The sequence below is a fragment of the Dermacentor silvarum genome, chromosome 6 (genome assembly GCF_013339745.2).
Source record: "Dermacentor silvarum isolate Dsil-2018 chromosome 6, BIME_Dsil_1.4, whole genome shotgun sequence".
In the NCBI taxonomy this organism is placed as follows: Eukaryota; Metazoa; Arthropoda; class Arachnida; order Ixodida; family Ixodidae; genus Dermacentor; species Dermacentor silvarum.
In genome coordinates this window covers 40,955,569-40,976,564 of record NC_051159.1, presented here as the reverse complement: position 1 = coordinate 40,976,564, position 20,996 = coordinate 40,955,569, and the positions used below count along the sequence as shown (strand labels likewise).

The following is a 20,996-nucleotide window of genomic DNA, read 5'->3' as shown; positions in this document are numbered from 1 at the left end:
GCTTCCATTTATTTTGTAACTTTCGAATTTTCTGCAACATTGGTTAAAAAAAAAGCTGATTTAAATCAGAAATTGCTCCGTTCAAGCGATGGACTAATTTTTTTAATGCAACAAGGCTAATCAAATTTAATGCAGTAAACGCCGAGCGAAACGATTTTTCTTTTGCCCTGCTTCTTCATATAACCATAAACCATAGCAAAAAAATATGACAGGTGTCAGTGCGCCCTAACTAATATGACACTTGAGGGTATGAAGGTTCCAGCAGGCGGAAAGACGCTGATCACAAGTAGCTGCAACTAAGTTTTACTTGGTATCAAATTAAAATGCTTTATAAGTGTTTCCTAAGCTTAATACTTGCTAATTCATCCTTCTTAAGCGCGAGGAGCGTGCGGTAGAAGTTTGTGCAACGTCGAAAATGTTTCAGTACTCCCTGCTGTGCGCAGCGTTTACGACCGAGCCAGTGGAGTCGGCTTTGCGAGGAGAAGGCTTACTTGGAGTGCTGGTTGTCGAAGACGAGGACGTAGACGCCAACGTTCTTCACGACGAGGTTGCCTTCGAATGGCTGCACGTCGGCCTGTACTCGCACCGAGGGCAGGATGACGTCCATCATCTCCAGCTCGGCGTCATTGTCAAGAGGCTTGTACCGCATCTCGAACGATATACTCTGCGTACAGAAACGACAAATAAGAGACGGGCCATAACTTAAGCGCGCACACGTAAACGGTAACTTTCAAGAAGCTATACTGTTAGAAACAGATGGCAACAAAGAATATAACTGGGATTGGCGTATTACACTTCTGGAATACTGCATAAAGTAGGCACGTTTCGCTCGGAGCAGAGGCTTGGTGTATCAGGAAACAAGTAAATCACTAGGTGGCGCCGCCGCCGTAAAATTTCCGCATTAGTTTCATGTGACGTGTATTGCTTGCGGCAATTTCGGGTCGACGGCAGGCGTGCGTGTATAAAATGTACATTACATTCTAAATTAAGTAGCAACTTTTGTAGGGATTTCCTGCACACAGGAAAAAAGCGTCGAATACCGGAAATTTCTACTAAATCAATGACGTCACGGGCGCAGTTTGTTTCTGCGCGAACTAAAAAAAATGGCTGAAAATTTTCAACTACCAAGTCGCAGTTTCGCCCGAAAGGCGAAGCATTGATAACGAAAGCAAATTTTTAGACTACACACGAATTAAGTTTCGTAGTTTTATCGGCCGCATAAATTGCAGCAAACGCTCGCTTACTAATTAAATTAATAGGCACGGTTTCACGCGCGCAAGGGGCAACACGCACAGATCTCACTCGATGACCGCGAACACACGCGGTCACAACGCTGGCGCGGTGAAGAGCGCCGGCCTCTAGGAGCGAACGCTTCCGGCTGTCCCTCGCTTGTGCGAGTCTGACACTTGAGATTGCGCGACCTCCAACAGTTGGAGCGTGCGGGAAGACAAGGCATGTGAAGAGACCAGCCATCTCGGCTCGTCCGGCTTTGCACCCGCTGCACATTACCTCAAAGATTACCCAAGCCGCGTATGCGCTCAGGCGCGCGGACAGTCACGGGCAGCCACGGCCGGGTTAGAGAAGTAGACGCGCGCTCATTTGCCCCGGGTCGCCGCGGCTGGCAACATCAGGGTGGCTACGCATTGTGTATGCATGCGGCTACGTCACGAAAAGTGGGTGGCACGGGGTGAAAGATTCGCCCAACTCTCCCGAAGGGTTCGCATGGCTCTGCTTTCCTGGCTCGAGGCGGAGTGTCAAACGGGAAGCGTTCTATGTTATGGAAAATGACTGCACAACAGGATACGCACCTTGGGCTCGCAATAGAACTGCCAGAAGAGCGCCGTATCTGTCACCGGGAGCAGCACGGGGATGCTGTAGCGTCCGCCGGCGTTCACCCACACCTCGCCACGGAGACCCGCCGGACCGCACTGGGCGATCTCGTCCATGGTGCGCGCAGCGCCCATGTGGAACAGCGCGCGGTCCTGCGTCGTCTTGGGCGAGCTGTTGTACGGGCTGCAGGCGAGCAGCGAGCGCGCGATCTCCTCGTCGCTGATGATATCGAACTCCTGCTTGGCCGAGCTGCTGCCGCTGTCGGTGAAGCTGCTGCTGCTCTGCAGGAACTGGGGCCTTCGCAGTCGAGGGAAGGACCTGCATGGGACGATCGAGCGGCTCAGCTGCGGCCTCCGGGAACGAGAACGCGGGCAGAAGGGGCGCACTCTTTGTCACGACTAAAGCAAGAACGCGGAGAAGAGACAGTGAGGACACAGCGCCGTGTACTTATAAGCAGTGTCTCGTTCTCGCGCTTTTGCTTCATTGCAAGTTGGCGGGTACAATTTTGAGCTGTAGTTGGCGGCTTATGGCGAAGCAGAGCGCGAAGATAGGAGCACGCCTTAAGGACACGAGTACACTGCGCTGTGTCCCGAGTCCTTGAGCGTATTAGTGCCATTGCGTCGAATGGTACACGGAAGATTCCTCGTCTGTTGCACGTCTTTTCGTCTCTGCAAGAGCTGGAGGAATGCCTCTGCCAGATGAATAGTGAATTTGCGCTGAATCGACTGAACAGGTGGTCCTGGCCGTATGAACGCGCTATCACGAGGTGCTATGAAAAAAAAAAAGGTTAATCTAACGGAAGGTCAATCGAAAGTCTGACGAGTCAATCGAAAGCTTCGTCAGGAGCTTTTAAACGTAGCATAACACATCTGTGCTTCCAGACGCTTTTCACATACACACTGGAAGGACGATCGTAGAAGGGCATTAAGTTATCCCTCTTCATTCCTAACGTCGTGCACAAGTTTGCGTCTAGAGGGAGCCGTCTAGGGTCACTCGCGGCCACTTCGCACGGGTGAAGTACATGGTACCACGAAAGCGCAGTAAGATTAAACGGCCCCAAGAACACGGGCCGAGAATTGAGAGCGAGTGCTCGCCGGTGTTCTGCAGCTGTCTCTTCGCACTTAACCAAGAATCTACATCAACTCGCCCACTTCGCCATTTTGGATGGCATACCTGTGGAACCAACATATGACCAACCCACCGTACTTCTGCGTTTCTCTGTCACCGAATATTGGGCGCCAACAGACGTCAACTGCGTGTCCCGAGATGCCATTCTTACCAGTTTCGAGTCATCTTGAGGACCTCGGTTCTGGGCGGCGCCCCCTGGATAGGTGCCGAACAGCAGACTGCTTCGTCAGAAGAGCTTCTGTTTGACGAGTCTGAAAAAAAAAAAAAAAAAAAGGTTTTGTAAGGACAGGGTTGCGAGTAGCCTACATTTGCATGAGCTTCGCTTGGCAAAGCGAGTGCCGGTGGCTTGATTACTGCAAGATTAAAGAAGCTTGCATCCGCATAAAACGCGAGGTATGGCCATGGCTCCCTATACACTTGCACGAGAAATCGTGCATTGCAACGCAGCGGAATTATGCCGTGTCCCTTTTGCTTGACGCGTGGTCTCTAACACCGCAAGGTGTGAGCGGTCACTGCTACACGCGTAACACTTGCGAAAGCGCGGAGTATTACCGACGGTGTCCGTTTCCGACGGCTCTTTCTTCCTCCTGACGGCAAGCTCGCCGATGTCATCATCTTCGCTGTCTGCAGAAGCGTTGGAGCAGACGGAAGGATTCCTGGCGGCCCGTTCCAGCTGCTGGTGCTGGAATGCGCAGGAATTGCAGACCCTTGCCGGACGACTGCACGACAAGCGTCGACACTTTCGTTAGTAACTACTTATTATGCACGAAATACTGTGTACGCGGGGGAAGGGGGAGGGGTGGAGGGGGCACAATGCAAGCCCCGAAGAGAGCAATTTTATAGACCAGTTCTAGAGGCTAGTTATTTACCCACTGGCAAGCACAAGTTAATTGCACCATCGAAACCTGTACATTTAGGCACGATAAAATATTCAAATAAGTCAAGTATTACATATTCGAATGGAACGATTCGATTCAAGATTGTTCGGACATGCATTTTTTAAGTCTTAGATAAACCAAAAAAATGTGTCAACTGCATTGACGTGGACTTCTTATGGCACCCCGTGACACAGATTTGACGATTTAATTATTGTAGTGTTGCTAGTGCGGTGGGCAGAATTCAGTTAAATTTAGAGACTAAATATTTCCCCCTTTCAACTCACCTGCTTGCGGTTGTCATGAGCCAATTGCTACAGCAGTTGTGGCAGTAGATTCGGCCGCACAGCCTGCAGTGGTGCTGGAAGATACAGATACGTAACCATGTAGCGCAAAAAGCAACAAGGACCAATGCTACTAAGAGCACAAAAACGAAAGTTTCCTTTGATTGTGGAACACGTGTCTTCACGCTCATGCAGCATTTTGCACAGTTCTCAAAAAAAAAAAAAAAAAGGCGTGAAAGACGGCAGATCAGTTATAAATGCGAAATTTTATGCTATACCGGGTGTCCCACGTAAGCTGAGCCAAACTTTAAAAATATGTAAATGCGACGTAGCTGGACAGAACCAAGGTAATGTTTGCCGTCGCTTGGAGATACTCAGATTTTTTGCATTCCGCGTAATCACATAATCTTAATTAGTCCTAATTAACCAACTTCTCAAATATAATTAGATGAAAAGTTCCAGTGAGAAAATTGTAGAGCAACATGAAAACCTCCTGATACAGCTTTCTGTTGCCCAATGCGTGCTATACAAGTTTTTCCAAGCGCAAGAGAAGCCCGCGAATACACGTAATTGCCGCGCGACTGGCCGCTCGAGGCACTTTGCGTACGTGTATTCGCGGGCTTCTTTCATGCTTGGAAAAACTCATAGCATGTATTGAGCAACAGAAAGCTGTATCAGGAGTTTTTCATGTTGCTCTATAATTTTCTCATTGACACATTTAATCTTGTGGGGAGCACACGCTGCCACCTTCTCCTGCGGGAGCTCGCCGTCGCTTGCCCACGCGACGGGAGCCGGGCGGACACGGGAGAGATGCACTTTGCCCTCTCCCGGTTCTCGCTCGCCTCTCGCGACGCGCGTACCCGCGCGGGAAGAGGAAAAGTATTCGACGGGCGAGGAGGACATTCCCCTCGCGATAAGGTAAAAAGGTATAAAAGAGGGCGACCGAGAGACCCCCGGGCCTCTGACCTCGCGACACCTACCTGCCCATACGGATACCCGCTGCAACCCGTGAGTCACTACCTCGCTTGCGTGACTATCACACGCGACGAGGCAAGCCTATTTTATTACTTATTATACAGAGCGGACTTCCCTCTGCAAGTGTGTTTTATTGCCCGCAGCAATAAACGTTGAGTTGACTCGCTTGTTGCCTTATTCGACCGAACCCTACGTAGCTGCGATTATACGCGCTACGGGTTGGGGAAGACCTCCACAATATATAGTATTTGCGAAGTGAAGACTAATTATGTAATTAGGCGGAATGCAAGAAAATAATCTGAGTATCTCCAAGCGACGGCAAACAACATTACCCTGGTCCTGTCCTGCCATATGACATTTGCATATTTTTATAGTTCGGCTCAACTTACGTGGGATACCCTATAAGTGAGTTATGCTGATTAAAGAGCTTTAACGTCCAAACCAACATATGGCCTAGATGAGACGCCAAAATACGAAGGGGGGGGGGGGGGGGCTTCGGATTAATTTTGACCACCAGCATAGGTCGTAACATGTGCCAAAAGTACCCGAGCGTTTTCTCGTTACAGTCATCGGAATGGGCCCGCCGCGGTCTGAACCGCGATCTCGAGCTGAGCAGCGGAACGGCTCAGTTGCCGTACTACCGGAGCGAAGACCAATTAGAAAATAATTAAGCCTGGAAAGGCAGCTTGTGGTTTTGACACACTCACCTTCCTCAAGGTGAACGTGAAGGCAGCGGAACATTGCAGGCAGCTGTCCGTTTCAGTGTTGTCCATCCACTTGTCCGTAGCCTGCAGCTTTTGCAGAAACTGCAGACTGTCGTTCTGCTTCCAGAGCATGTCCTTTTCTCTGGAGGTCCAAAGAAAGAAAGAAAAAAAAAAGTGCGCGTGCAATGAATTAGTGTCAACCTTTTAAATTATCTTGTATTGCTGCTTCACTATAGGTTAGAAACAAGAAGATATTTTCAGTCGTTAGATTACTAATGACAGGGTAACATTTTTGAAAGAGGACGATTCTCGAAACGCCTAGTTTGCTATCCCTTGTAACCTAGTGTATAAACTGCGTGCTGAAATTGTACCCACTTTAAGTGCGATCGGATGGCGAACCGCGCCGTTGTAAAGCTTCGCGACACGATAGAAAAAAGTCGATGTCGACGCAAACGTGTGTGGCAATTTGCCACACGCTATAGTATGCTTGCTGGGTCACAGTCGGTTCGCGCTACGTTTTATCCGCCGCGATCATGTTTCGGGAACACTTACTTGACCAGCTTGACGATCTTTTTCTTGAGTTCCACAGTGTCCATCTTGAGCTGGCTCAGCTGGTCTTCGAAAGAGGCGACTTGCGCGTAGCTCTGGTCCAGCTGCTGCTTCAGCTGATCTCCGTACTCCTTGTCAACGTCAGCTTGCACACGAAGCTGATCGATGGGAGAGGAGGCATCACTAATGTTAGGCTATTCGCTTCATTGCAATGTCGTGGTGGCAAAAAAAAAAAAAAAAAGAATGCGCCTATCGCGAAACATGAGAAGACAAAAATCCAGTAGTTTCGATTAGAATAAACAAGCGTGTGCTCTTGCGTGAGAAACTGGGATATTTCTTAAGGTGTCAAACGCAGGTGAAGATGGTCGGAAATTATCTGAAATGAAATGCTTGCCGCCTTCAGTCGGCGGGCAGCCAGATATGCTGGGTAATTATGTGGGATAGAGCAGAATTCTCAGCGGTTGCAGGTGCAGCTACCTTGCCGGGAACTGCGGGAACAGGCGAACGAGTTGCCGCAATAGCCCTCAGCCTGCCCTTTTCGCATGCTTGCAGCCAGCGTTCGCTCGCCATCAGCGGCCACGTCATCGAACCCGCAGTCCCAGCTCGGGCCGCGCCGACAGATGGCAACTGGGGCTCAGATTATGTGCGCTCGCTCTAAACGCGGGTGGCGAGAGTAAACAAATCTGGTCTATAGAACTTACTTTTTTTAGTTCGTCGCTGAGAATGGAGCACTCTTCTTCCCGAGATGCCATCACCAGCTGAAGCCTTTCAATCTGAAAGACGAACATTGAAAACGTCACGCGTGCCGTTCCAGGGTCCGCTTAAGTGGAAGGGTGAAGTACGATTTCATCATGCAAAATCATGCGGAAGTGTTTTGTGGTATTAGATTTACAGGCAAGGATTGCAATGAGTTCGTGCACAGCCTCGAGTCTTCCTGATGTTCAAGTTCATGGCGACTAAACAAGCCGGCGCTCTAATGGTCCAATAGAATGCTGTTGGCTGTGCGTCTTTTTTTTTTGTACATTGGTTAGAACATATTTACTAGCAATAACGATGCAGATATGTGTTACTTCAAGCTTACTACTACGTATTAATTTTCGTTGCTTGAGCGTTAGTGTGATGCGAAGTTTATCGCTGCACATCCCACGTACCTCTTGCGCGAACTTTGTCTGCTCTGTCACTTGATCCTCCTTGAGGTCCTCGACACAATGTTCCAGCTCGCCAATCATGCGCTCTTGGTCTTCCAGCCGTTCGCGCATTTCCTGGATGATAGTCTGCTGTGTGACGTAATTCTAGGGGCGGAAGAGAGTTAGTGGCAGGCGGTTAGTGAAGCAAGTCTCGGTAGCCAAAAAACACGCGCTGCTAGTCCACGCATGCGCTGTAGTGTCACTCAAACATGCGCCTTACTACGATTGCGAGGGGCAGCAGCATACAGCACGTTGCGCGTAATACTCAAGTTCAGTAGAGCACTTGAAATTAGCTACCATAATGCAAATGATGTCTACACAAGTAGTGGTGATTGGAGATGTATCAGGCAAATGTAGCACTTGAATGGCAGGCCCCACACCCATTCTTCTGTGGCAATCGCGTGCATCTCACAAGGTAGTTTGGGATGCACATGGCAATGAAATACACTACAGCGTGCAAACAATGATCACAGGCATTTGGAGGCTTGAACTTCAAGAGTCTGCAAACAAGGAAATGCTCAGCGTGAAGTTAACGTTTCAGCAATGGGATTTATCTTTGCAATTTGTCTTCTGACGATGAATAGACAAGCCAATTTGTCTGGACGTTGGCTCCAGGTGGAGGCATTCCTTGTTCACCCACTGTTGACTATACAAGCATGCATGCAGTACTTCCGACAGAACCTCAAGCAGTCTGTAAAAGGAGGTCATTCCCACGTCATGTTGGGTACAAGGGGCGAGGATTGGATCTGTTACGTTCACATGGCGAATTATTCGTTTTAAGAGGAACATTTAGCTTGGGGCCTATACTCTGATTTGCATATCCAAATACATGTGAAATGCAGAAATGTGCTCGTTATACAACTGCCGAATCGATTTGAATGGAGTTTGTTGCACTTAAGAGAAAAATGCGTACTTCTACCGACAGCTAGTATATGAAGCAGAACTTTCATTTGGGGCCTCAACTCTTATCAACATTGTCGAAAACCAGCAACAAGAACAACCCTGAACTAAAAAGTTTACAGATCTATAAAGTGTCAAAAAGAGATTGCGGTTCTGCAAGATCAATGCTTAAATTAACATTACTACCTAATTTCAAACTTTCTTTTCGTTGCAGCAAACCGCATCAAATAGGTGGTGCCCAAACCCTGCGCCCCCTTCCTCGAAGTAACAAACATATCTCGAAGGCAATCCTTTTGCGGATGTACACCCGTGAGCAAACGTATACGGACCAGGGGTCACGCGATAAAGCCGTTTTTTTCCTCTGCAGGTGAACGCAACTTGAAATTGAGGACTGCAGTTCAAACTTGGCATTGCGAGCTTTTCAGTGTACCCACTAATTCCAGTTTATGCTTGTTAATTACGAAGAAATCCAGTTTTTTTCGGCGACCCTGTGGTACGTATACTTTTGCTCACGGGTGTACGCGCCAGAAGTTGCGAAGCCGGAAACACGTCATAGCCGCCATGTTTTAAACGCCACCTATTCGGAGCAGTGGATGCTGAGCAAAACGACTTCTCCATTCCCATGTTTTTAGATAGGAGCTCCTGAGGTAAATGATTTTCTCTTAAATGTTACAAAGTGTTTTTACGCGCTCGCAAGAATGAGGCGAGTCGTTCCGACACGTACCCTGTACAAATGGCTGTTGGCGGCCGCCTGGTCTTGTAGCCTCTCGGTGAGCGAACAGACTTCCCTCTCGAGCAACTGCTGCCTCTCGGCGCTCTGGCGGCGGTTCTCGTCGATCCGCGTGAGCTGAAGATCCTTCTGCTCGAGCTGCTCTTCCAGTTCCTTGTTCCTGATCAAAAGCTCTCCCCGCTCGCGCGAGATCTCCTGTATCTGGACAGACTTCAGGCTGCGCTCCGTCCGCAGCATCCCGCTCGCCCTCTGCCTGCGGAACGCCAATTGAGAAAGACCTCTTGATTTGTCGGTTTCAGCTGAAGTAGCATCGTAAGTGCAGCCAATGTTGGGCTGACATTGTCCGACATAAAGTCAAATGTAGCCAAGCGTTGGGCCTACATTGGTTCATCAGTGTTCAATAAGGGTAGACAAATAGCAAGGTAGGTTACGTTAGAGCTATCCCAAGAAAGCCAAGATATCAAGGATGCCCATTCCGTCGCATAACGCACACTACGAAAAAATAAACGTACTAAGCCTGCAGAAAAAAAATTGAAGGACGCTTAAGCTTCGCCTTTAAGAGTGGAACGCGACAGCGTTATCGGGCCCAGTTCGCATCCCATTTTTGTTTCAGTGGGCTTCACCGCAACACAGAACGTGGGAAAGCCAGCTTACAGCGATCCCCTTAAAGTCGGCTTCACTTTTAAACAAAAATGCATTGCTGGGAAGACGTTTTTCCAGGGGAAATGTACGAGTAAGTCGTCTTATATTAAGATGTGAAGGCCCTAGCACCCATTTTATTAATTGTTTGCTATTACCGCGACGCGAGCGCGTGTCCACAACACATTAGGCAGGCGAACTCCCAATTTGACCTGCCGAGGATGCGAGCGCCATATGGATAGCATTTTCGCAAGTAAATTACCCGAGCGCGCCGTGTTGGTATGGTAGAAATGCCGGAAAAGGGGTTTGTGTTTGAGTTTCCTCGTAACAGAATTATGTTTTCTCGTACATTCAAATTACAATCCGACGCCACCATGTCTGTAGGTTGTGGTTAAGTCGTACTTTACCGTTTTTGACGGATTTCACTGTGAGAAATTCAATTTTTGTTCACCAAAACCGTGCACCACCACATGGAGGGCCTGCCCCGGTCGGGGATGATTTTCTCCGCCACGGATGCCGGCATCCACGCCGACGCCGGATTTTCCGCGACACGGGGCCCTTAACGCTATCGAGTTAAAAAGCCGCAGTTCTGCCCGGAAGGCGAATCATTGATATAGCGATAGCAAAGTATTCGACAATTACACAATGGTTTGATTTTATAGGCGGCGCCTTGTCCCAAAAACTTCTAGCGAGCCGCGCGCTCTTTGGCGCGGCTAGAGTACTCTAGCCGTACCGTGAAGCAGCGTGGGCATGACCAACTTGGGTGCGTAGGAAGACGGTGCGCATCAAGCCACCATTCGTTTCAGCTAGGCCTTGCACCCGCAGTGAGCCGCTTATTCTCCCCGCACTTGGACTTTTATACGAGGCAGCGCGGCGGCGAAATAAAAAAAAAAAAAAAAGAAAAATTGAAGCAAAAACCGAACTATGGAGATTTTTAAAATGCACGATGCGTGAAGTAAGATACTTGGTCACGCTTCCCATGCTGCTAGGGAATCCGCAATTATATTAGAAGGGGCCTGCTGTAGTATCGAGCTCACAGTAATTTTGACTTGAATCTGGGACGTACACTTATACATATACGGACGTCTTAGCATTCGGCTCTCGTCGGAATTCAGCCACCGCCGGACATAAATGTGCAACCTTGTCTTGGAACAAGACTTTGAGTCAAAACCTAACCGCACATGGTTGCCCTTTCGTTATTTGATCGTCCTTTCGTGTCGGACAGCACACGCTGAAGGTGGCAGCAACGTGGTCATGATGTCAGTGACTCGGCACTCCATGCACTCATGCAACGTTTAACGACATGTGAACACATTAGCGACGTTTAACGACATGTGAACACATTACTGCACAGAGGAGCCAATCAGGATCGAGAAATTGGATCCCCGGTCTGTCCCCATCGCTATCGAAAATGCACCGTGTGACACCCGTATAACTTTCTGCCCTCACAGTTGGTTCTTGGCTAGCAAGCAATTTTCAATTGTTTTAAGCACATTAGCCTTCGTTTCTTTGTGCATGCTGTGATGAGAAAGTACGCTGTTCGGGAAATAGCCTATACATGCAATGCACGGACGTAAAAGGAATGGTCATTTCTGTACTTGATGGCAGCGGGAAAGTACGTTGTGACGTATAGAGGATATTGATTCTCTGCTGTTTGGGCATACACGCACTATATCAGGTTGAATAACCAAAACGCAGAGTTAGCGGCGTGCCGACCTTGTTTGCATGGCCTCACAGCAATAGGCGTAAATCTTCGCGGTTGAGCATAGCTCTCTGCACTACGTACCTTTTGTTGACTGACACATGCCGTGAATATAGCATTCATAACAGAAAAATGTTACGTTGCAAGCTCAACGATCAGCGCATCCTAAAATAATGCTGGTTTTACTCGGTCTTATGAAGGAATATTACGACAAGGGAAGGATGAGTTTACCTCATTTCGTTTTCCCTCTGCGCCTTTTCTTCGGCAAGGCTGGTCACCTGCTGTTGCAATCTCTCGTTGGACTCCTCCAGCCTGACAATATTTGCGCGCAGTTTGGAGATGACCTCCTCGCTCTGGGACCTCTCGAGCTTCACCCTGTGCACTATGGTGCCCAGGGTCCTCTTCCGAATCTCGGGCAAAGCACCATCGTCGCACACGTCCCCGCAGATGGCGGACACATCCGGCACATCGTCACACGCGACATCACACTCTTCCTCCTCCTCTTCGGCCACAACCTCGCGTGACTCGGAATCCTCAGAGTTCACTGGAATGCTGGACGCGATGTCCGCGGGAGCGGACTGCGTGGGTGGCTCGCTGCTGCTGCCGCCGGCCTCCAGCAGGCTGTGCAGCCGGCGCTGCAGGCTGTTGCTGCGCTCGCTGCTTCGCACCAGGCTGTTGTACAGGATCTGGCACTGCTGCTCCAGGTACTCGAGTCGCTGAGAGCGCGCGCGGTACTTGCACTCGATGTCGGCCACCGTGTCTGGAATGCACTGGGCTGCCCCTTCTTCGGGAATCTCGTCCACGTTGAGCGAGTCGGAGTGGTCATCGTCCTCGACCGACTCCGGGTCTTCGCGCTCAGAGCACTCTTCGCCGCTCGAGGGTGTCTGCTCGCGCGTGCTCTGGCCGTTGTCCGAGACGCCGCTGTCCTGGCTGTCTTGCTTCTTCCTGCTCTGGAACTCCTCGCGCAGGCTCTTCCACTCGATCTCGGACTCGGCGTTGGAGCTCTTCACCTTGACGCAGCTCTCCCTCGTGCTCTCCAGCTGCTGCCGCAGGTTGTGGAGCAGATGTTTCTTCTCCTGGAGCTCGTACCTCATGACGGCTTTGGCAGTCTGAAGCTTGTGGTGCGTGTCCTCCATGCCGGCCAAAAGGGTCTTGGTGCGGTCCAGTTCTTGCACGAAGCCGCACAGTTTGCGCTCTTGCTCGTGCACCTTGCTGGACAGCAGCTTGTTGAGCTCCCGGGAGTCGGCGAGCTCCTTTTCGAGCAGAGATTCAGACTGCATGAGAGACTGCATCTTGGAGTGGTTCCGGCACATGGTCTCGAACAGAGAGGTCACAAAGTCACAACCCTCTATTCGCGGCGGCACCAACTCCTCCGAAGGCCCCGCGACTTCTTTGCTCAAGGAAATGTCCTTTTCGTCGGGAGCACCGTCCTCCTTTAGATGTTGCATGCTGAGCACTTCTTGCATCACATGCAGCTGAAGGTTAATACTGTGGCTTGTGGAAACGAGATCCCGAACTCGGGCGTTCGCCTTGTCGATCAGGGACTCGTGGTGTAACATGGCGGAGCCGAGGTACCTCAGGCAGTGTTCGAACAGTTCACAGTTTGAGCTCTCCGTTCTCGTTACTTGTTTCGTTGGAATGAGCGAATCTTCCGTTTCTTCGGAGGACAGAATCTTCAACAGCGCTTCATCAGACATATTGTTCTCCAAAGGAAGCTTGGAGGACTCTTCGGGCGAACTGTCACCCTGCTGCACGGGAGACGACTTAGAGAAGAGCTTTCTCCGAGCCACGCGCACTAGGTTGGCAAGCCTTTCAATTTCGCGGTCCTTAATGGCGCTAGCATTGATGCTCTCGCAGCATTTTGAGCGCAGCTTAACCAGCTGGTCCTCTAGACACTTGCACTGCATCTTCTTCTGCTCTAACAACTCGTGGCTACTCTTGATCTCTTTGTCCATGATGATTACTTGCTGTCGAAGAATCGTGGCCTCGTCCTTCACAGCGTCGACGAGGTTTTTCAATCCCTCATTGACAAAACTGAGCTTCTCTGTCCTCGTCCGAAGATCCGCTTCGGAGTGCTTCAGGGCTTTGACGGATTCTTCGGAATCTTCGAGCTTCTCCAATACCTCGTTTAGCTTCCGCGCGAGGAAATTATTTTTGGTAGTCAGATCATCTTTCTCTCCGCTTAGACGCTGTACTGACGCGTTCAGATCATCACAGGTTTTGCAGGTACTTTGAACACACGCGGTTTCACCGGACTGAGAGGCTCTCAGTGATTCTAACTCCGACTGTATCTGCGCTTCTTTCTCCAGCCAGGCCTTCTCCTTGACCCGCCATTCCTCGGCCATCTTCTCTAGCCTCTCGGAGAGCGACGCAGCTCTCGCTTCTGCTTCAGCGAGTCTTTCAGGTAAACAACCCTCCATTTGCGAAGAAGAGGCGGCCGTCTGGACTCGTGAGGACATCTCGCCACAAGCTTCTGGAGACGATATTTTGAACACAATCGGAGATAGAGATCTGCTCTTCAGCTGCAACAGAATAAAAATAGTCCTGCGTGAGCTTCGAATATTTGCAGGCACAACAGTACAAACAGAATAGAAGACCTGTCTCTTACTTGCAGGAAGAACGCGCACGCTCAGTTATAACAAGTATTATTTCAAGTATCGTACACGTACCGTTGGTGGAAATGTCTAGCAAACGCCGTCAGAAATAAACACCCTATTCCTTCTTTATACGTTCTTAAGTTTACAGACCACTTCCCTACTGTTGTCCCCCTTACACTGACGGCTGTTCGATGGTTCTTGTTCTATTTTGTTGAAGCAGCTGCTGCTTCTGAGAAGGAGGTCACGGGTTCGCCACCGGACACTGCGGCCTCCCTCCGATGGGGGTGGAATGCAAAAGCGCTCGTGCACCGTGCATAGGGTGCACGTTAAACAACCCCAAGTCGTCAAAGGGAACCCGAAATCTCCCACTGCGGCGTGCCTTATAATCAGATCGCGGTTTTGGCACGTAAAACTCCATAGTTCGTCTTCGAGAGGTTCATTACCAAACACGTTATTGCACTTTAGGGCGGCATAACACCCTGGAGGCTAATTACCATATTTGCGCACGCGCAAAGGAAATATTTACTTTACTCGGTGAGTAAGCCCAAATTCCCACAAAAAACACGTAATATAAGACAGCTAACGAAATAGGAAATTGCGAGATAAATTGACGAACCGTTCTCACGGTTGGCTGAAGCTCGAGTTCGGATCGCCGAGAGACGTCTTCCGTAACTTCGTCCACGGAGGGCGATGATAGAAGCGAACTAGCTCGGAGAACGGGGGACCTTGGTACGGTGTTCCGCCCTTCCTCAGGCAAGGATGAACACGTCAAGTCCATCTTTTAGAAAAGTGAGGAAGAAATAACGAAATCGGCAACAGTGATATTGTGCGAAAGTACTGTTCGGATTCGAGACGCTGGACAGAGAAGGAAACTTACCTGCGAGTGCGTGCTGTTCACACTGGACATGCTTGAAATGCTAGAGCACCGGCTCAACGTCGGCCACCTCTCACCAAAGACTTTCCTGCGAGTAAACGTTATAGGTGAGGTTGGGAATGAGGACTCGATGCAGTTCATTGAGTTAAAAGCTTAACGTCTGCACCGCCCTCCATGAGAGGCAGGAGTCGGGAGATAAACAGCGCTAAAAACGAAGTGTACGCAGACGTTGCGTCAATACGAGAGCCCGCTATAAACAGTTCTTTTGGCTAAACAGCTGGATGGTTCGCGTTGAAATTTCTTAGAAAAATTGAACATCTTGGTGGATTTGTTTGATATAGCATTCGGATGCATTTGCTATCTGTTTCATCCATAATACCATCGTGGGCGATGTTGTGGCCCGAAAGGTCAGTTCTCTCAGGAAAAGAAATTGGTGACGCCATGTGACCTAGGAGGGCAAAATGCCAGCGCGAGGGGCGACGGAATGAGAAACAGTTTCGCTTTTCCAGTGACAGACGGCGCCGGGCTTTTCTAGTACATTTTCGTCCGTCATCGCACACACAACATTTGCTTGCGATGTATTCTGATAAACCAGGAAAGTACTACGATGAAGCAAAACATTAAAGCGGCCGCGAAATACGACGTATGTGCGAAGTTTGGGCACGAACGAGTTAACGACCTATAACGAGCTATCTGTACCGTGTCGGTTATCGACGCAACGTTGCTATGACAAAGTAAACTCACTGCAACAATTGTTGACGTTTGAAACCGCCCATATCAAGATAACAAGTAAACGTAGATAATCGTATGAAACTTTTAAACGAAAGAAAATTTTAGGAATTTTAGTGGAAGTTGCTCCGTGCCTGCAACCATAAGGCTTGGCATTGACAAGAAGTCTCAAACAACCGCACTATGTTTGGACAAAGAACGAACCTTGCAAACAGTGGCCAGGAAGTGTCCAGGTCATTGCCACTGGGAGCAAGGTCGAAGGGGACGGCGTTCAGGTCGTAGAGGGATGACAACAGCGACTGTTGCGTCTCGGGCTGCCGAAGGAGCGCCCACGCATGGTAATGGTCTCTGGAAAGGTGAAACAGACATCCGTTTTTAAATGAACCGTGGTGTCGGATCCAGTGAACGCGTTTGCAGCTCGTGGCCCGAGTAAGGGAAGCTACGTTAAATTTAGCACAAAGACAGAATACCGCAACGTTTTGCGGCCACGGGCGCACTATGTGCAAAGCTAAGCGACTACAAAGTTTTTGAAGCCAGGCAAAACAAAGGCCAACAATCAAGGTTTACTCAAGGAAAGGAAAAGTATACTATAGTGCATTCCGTACATTGGGCTTCACCTCGTAGCAGCGTGCTTCACAGAAAGCAAGTTAGACTTTTCGTGAAGGTCAATTCACAGCTGAAGCAGTTATAGATGGAACTGCTCATATATCAGTTCGAGAATTACGTGGAAAGGTTTTTTTTTTTTTTTACTTTTAAGAGACTCAATTGACCGGACCATTTTTGATAGAAGGTACTTTTTCCCGCGAACATCTGTCTTCGTTTGGATCGCTTGACTGCGGGGATTTTCGCCGAACCCTCGTGATTAGGCTGTACTGTACCAGCTCACCTCGTCGAATTCTCATCGACCGTGCAGGTCTGCAACGTGTCGGCGAGGCACTGGTGCACGAGGCAGTAGCGAATGACCGCACGTCCTCTTCCCAAGGGAGTCTTGAGCTGCGTCAGGAGCAAGCACTCTGTCAGACTCACCAATGGCATCGACAGGGTAGTTTTGGGCAAACGCTGTACGTGGTATGTGTTACCGTGGTGTGGAATCTAAGCCGGAAAGAGTAGCCCTGGTGGCGAAATCTTGCGACAGTATGTTGAACCAAGATATGCAGAGCTATCACTGCGATGTGCCACTGTTCGACATATACGCTGGAGTGAAGCTAACGTCAATGACGCAGCCTTCTTTGCTTATTTTTCGTTAATATGATGTTACATAGCAAGAGCCTTTTCTACAAATGCCAGGCTAAATGCGAGGCCACAAGACGTCGCCGTCAAAGCTACTATAATCAACCACGTATTGATACCACCGCAACACGGCTAACATAGAATTGATTATTTGGATGACAGTGGAAATGCTGGGAAGTATTGTATCACCGGATTCTTGAAACACTATATTGTTCAAAGATGAAAGAATGATAACATGAGGTGATACAGGGAACAAAAAGGTGTTCCCGCAATAAAGAACTTAAAGAGACAATAAAATTGCAACAAAACAGCAAGTTCCGCAATTTCTGCGATTAGACAAATGTCAACCCAATAATAATTAAAAACATACTAAGTGTTCATTTATAGAGAACGCTATTGAGGATTTTAGAGCAAATCGCTGTGACAGTATGGGTAACTTCTAGGTTAGAGTGCTACGTACACTTCAGAAGAACACCTTGAGCCCACCTACCTCGGAGAGAGACTTGGCGTACTTGAGTGCGCTGTAGCCCTTCAAGTTCTTTTCGCCGACGAGGCAGCGGCAGAAGTAGCCCCAGTAGCCCTTGGAGACGTTGAGAACGAGCCCCCTGTCTGTTTAGGCAGAAGGTACGAGAAAAAGCGGTAAGCAAACGCGAAGCTGGGACATCCATGAAAAAAGACGCACTAAACCGATTTGCCCCCTTAAGGGCGCTTTCTCTAACTCGCACCCTTACACCTTTTAGGGTCGTAAAGGTGTAAGTTGTAGAGCGATTTGCACCCTTGAGGATTCTTAAGGGTGTAAACAGGTGTACAGCCTACAAATGCGTTTTTCAGAAATCGGTACATACCTTTCTGGCCATGCTGCAGAATCTGTTCGAGCTCGGAGCAGAACTTGTTCAGCGTAGTGCTGTCGTCATTTACGGGTTCGTCATTCGCCCTGAACTCTTCACATAGCTCTTGAATGCGCTCTGTGGGAAAAGAGGAACATTGTGAACGAAAAGTGACGGTACATGAACTAGCTTCTTTTCTGTAATTTTTTTTTCGTGAAATCACGATTTCGAAGCAGCGTGAATAAAAACAAACGACTGAGTGAGAAAGGGGAAATTCAGGTACAGGACGAATTTCTCTCTAACAACGAAATTTACGTTTCGGCGTTATAGTACCACGAAACGGGTGCCTCTGTAGAAACCTGCTACAGTCACGTGGGTGTCCATTCTTTCTCACACTAAAAACTTTATTGCAGATTTCCGCGGATGTTATTTGAATAAAAAATGAGGGCTATTTTCTTTCGGTGTGAATCGTGTCCGTGCGCTGCTTCGGGATCACGAAAAAAAAAAAAAAAAAAAACGAGAGGAAAAAACGAGGCGTTACGGTCAGCAACCTCGTACGCATTTCGCCAATATTTTTAGACATGCGCTCGCCTGCTCTAAAGGAATAACGCGAAAAATAAAAACCCGGGAAATAAATATAAGACGCCACGCTCTTAGATTTAGTGTACTTAGTTTAATTAGCGTCATACGTCACGCCATAGTCGACTGATAAAATATTCGAGTATCTACGTTGAACTGAGACACGTCAACGCCTGCGAAAACAGCTAAAGACAGACCAGGGCTTTTTTCAGGTTTAGAAATGACCTTATCTGACGTAAATGGCCAGAAGTTTCAGATTATTTAAGTGAGCACTAATATGTCTGAGAATGTTTAGCAGATGCTTACGCACTGTGACCAAAACCATGTTCTTGTGCGTGTGCGCTTACAGTTTGCAACGCATTATCAATCGATTCGCAAGATGTACAAGTTACTGTCAGCAGGAACTGATTCTTCACGCTATTAGTGGAGTGAATATGAGACGTAAGCTAACACCCACGCGTCGAATGTCGCTTTGCTGCAGTGCTACACTCGGCACGCCAAGGAGGAGGAGAAAGAGAGAAGGCAGGGATGTTAGCCAGAAATGCGTCTGGTTGGCTACCCTACTCTGGGGGACGGGAAAGAGGGAATAGAAAGACGAGATAGAGAGGAGGGGGAGGAAGAACGCGGTTAGCTCGCGCAAGCACGTGGAGAGCCAAAGAAACAACAGCGCACAGGGTTAGGGGATGTTTGTTTCCCAAGCAGCTCGTGGCAGATCTGTTTGGCCCGCGTTAGCGTTCTAATCAGCACAGAAGTCTGCAGAAGCCCAGAGATAGCACAGTTTAGTCGCGCTTTTCCTGTTTTGCCCAAGAACCACGCGCTTGTGAAGCGTCACCATCTGGCGCCCTTTATCTTGTTTTCTTGGGTTAAGAGAAACTTGGGTTTACAAACAGGGCGCAGATCCGATACCGCTCGTGTGTGCGATGCATGTGTGACTGGTGGCTTATCACTTCCATTTTCTTTCCCACATTTCATGCGACAGCGCCACGTGATACGAACTGCAGGGCGCCCAAGGGCAGTGTTGACACAACTGCCGATTTTGTTGCAACAGCTGCTGAGAAGGAAACAAAATTAGAGATGGCGAGGGAGAAAGATGAGCAGCAAAACGGAAATCGGCGCACCAGGTATTTTTGAGGAAGGAACAAGAGCAAGGTCCTATGAACAAGGACGTGTTGCAGATAACCTTAAGCATTCAATATTCTGTAAAATCTCGGGTACAATACAGGTTTTGCTCCGCATTCTTAAAGGTCGAATTTGCTTATCGCTTCATATTCGGGTGCAATGTTTTTTTTTTTGAGGGGTGGTGCTTTTTTTCATTCGGGAGGGGGAGAGGATCGTAGTCACAATCTTAAACCAAGGGTTCATTAGTTGTAATATAGAGAGATAATTTTTCCACTTAGCTGCCTCAAAATTGTCCCTCACATAATATTTAGGTGTGCACATGTGCGGGATTTTGCAGTATCACGTTCCCCTCAGGGACATCTCAATCGCTTGTTTGGCTCTAGCTTCTCAGAGTTAAGCGTTTAATTCAAAAGCATTGCGAAACAAAACGCAGGGTTTTGATTCGATTCAGTTAAAGCTTTCTCTCTCGCGCGCGACGACGTTGGTGCGTCACTTTTTTTAATCTATAAAGGCGAATGTCATCCTGCACCTTATAAGCGCAGATTTATATAGAGAAGCAGCGCGCCCGTCGCACGAGATTATTCATTGAGTGATTTATTCATGACGTCCAACGTACCAAAGCAACCGCAGATGTGCGAGATGCCGGATTGGAGGGCTCCGGATTTATTCGGACCCTCCGCCCCCATAAAAATGCAGCCGTTGCGGTCGGAAATCGAACCCGTGACATAGCACTCGACAACAGAACGCCGTTGTCACCGATCGACCGCGGCAGACAGTTCGCACGAGCAAGCGCACTTGCTTCAACCCCACCTGCACGCTCGAGGGAGCAGATCGTGTGACTTGGGGCGTCCCGCAAACTTTCTTAAGCGGCTGCTTAGTGGCAGATCAGCACTGAGGACAGGCCCTACGTGCAGTCGATCACAAACGTTTACGGACAACGGGATCTCAGCAACGGTGAATTTTTTCGAGCAGCCTGTAACAGCTGTAGCCTGTAAAACCGAGCATATCACAATGTTGTTCGCATGTAGTATCGCGAGGTTTGAAATGAGAACACCAGGTTACATTGCGAGGCTACGGAGATACACACAGCTTTTTCTCAGCTTCCACGGTCCGTAAAATTTTGTGGTCGACTGTATGCGTCGCAGTTTCTCTTTAGGTATGCGGGAAAAAAGACCACCGCGTCGCGGAATGCTGCGACCCATGCAGTCGCGCGCTGCTGACGCAGTTCGCGTTGAGATAATGGTCGCGGGCACCCACACGCGCGCGCGACAGACCAGCTGGAGACAGCGCGCCGATAAGGTCGCAAAGGAGGCCCCCCTGCTTTTTTCCCCCTCAATCTGTGGTCGCGTGCTCCCGAAATCCCGCGGGGACGTTGCACACGGCACCGACCCCGCTTATCGGTGCGTCAGCAGTGTTTTACCTCGGCGAAAGGCGCGCACGCTGCCCCAACCAGCTTCCGGGGATGGCGCGCTCGAAGGTTTGACGCTTATCGCAGCGGCTGCGCTGACTATGCGCTCGCGTCACGCAACTGATTGCAC

At 49.1% G+C, this 20,996-nt stretch overlaps 1 protein-coding gene across 3 annotated transcripts in view; it reads right to left on the bottom strand.

Annotated features, from left to right (window-relative positions):
* LOC119455454 (FYVE and coiled-coil domain-containing protein 1-like) overlaps nt 1-20,996 on the bottom strand; it is a 43,246-nt gene that overhangs the window by 1,773 nt on the left and 20,477 nt on the right. Inside the window, exons 3-19 of one of the 3 annotated variants that reach the window (XM_037716856.2) lie at nt 17,779-17,898; nt 17,424-17,542; nt 16,590-16,696; nt 15,908-16,051; nt 14,978-15,062; nt 14,717-14,878; nt 11,735-14,025; nt 9,157-9,415; nt 7,497-7,637; nt 7,047-7,118; nt 6,349-6,503; nt 5,800-5,938; nt 4,121-4,194; nt 3,511-3,677; nt 3,110-3,209; nt 1,809-2,148; nt 492-664 (exon numbers count right to left, since the gene is read on the bottom strand). In XM_037716856.2, coding sequence (XP_037572784.1) covers nt 492-664; nt 1,809-2,148; nt 3,110-3,209; nt 3,511-3,677; nt 4,121-4,194; nt 5,800-5,938; nt 6,349-6,503; nt 7,047-7,118; nt 7,497-7,637; nt 9,157-9,415; nt 11,735-14,025; nt 14,717-14,878; nt 14,978-15,062; nt 15,908-16,051; nt 16,590-16,696; nt 17,424-17,542; nt 17,779-17,898 — 4,648 coding nt within the window. The remainder of the gene's footprint in view (nt 1-491; nt 665-1,808; nt 2,149-3,109; nt 3,210-3,510; nt 3,678-4,120; nt 4,195-5,799; nt 5,939-6,348; nt 6,504-7,046; nt 7,119-7,496; nt 7,638-9,156; nt 9,416-11,734; nt 14,026-14,716; nt 14,879-14,977; nt 15,063-15,907; nt 16,052-16,589; nt 16,697-17,423; nt 17,543-17,778; nt 17,899-20,996) is intronic. The other 2 variants (XM_037716857.2, XM_037716858.2) reach the window with 2 other exon arrangements.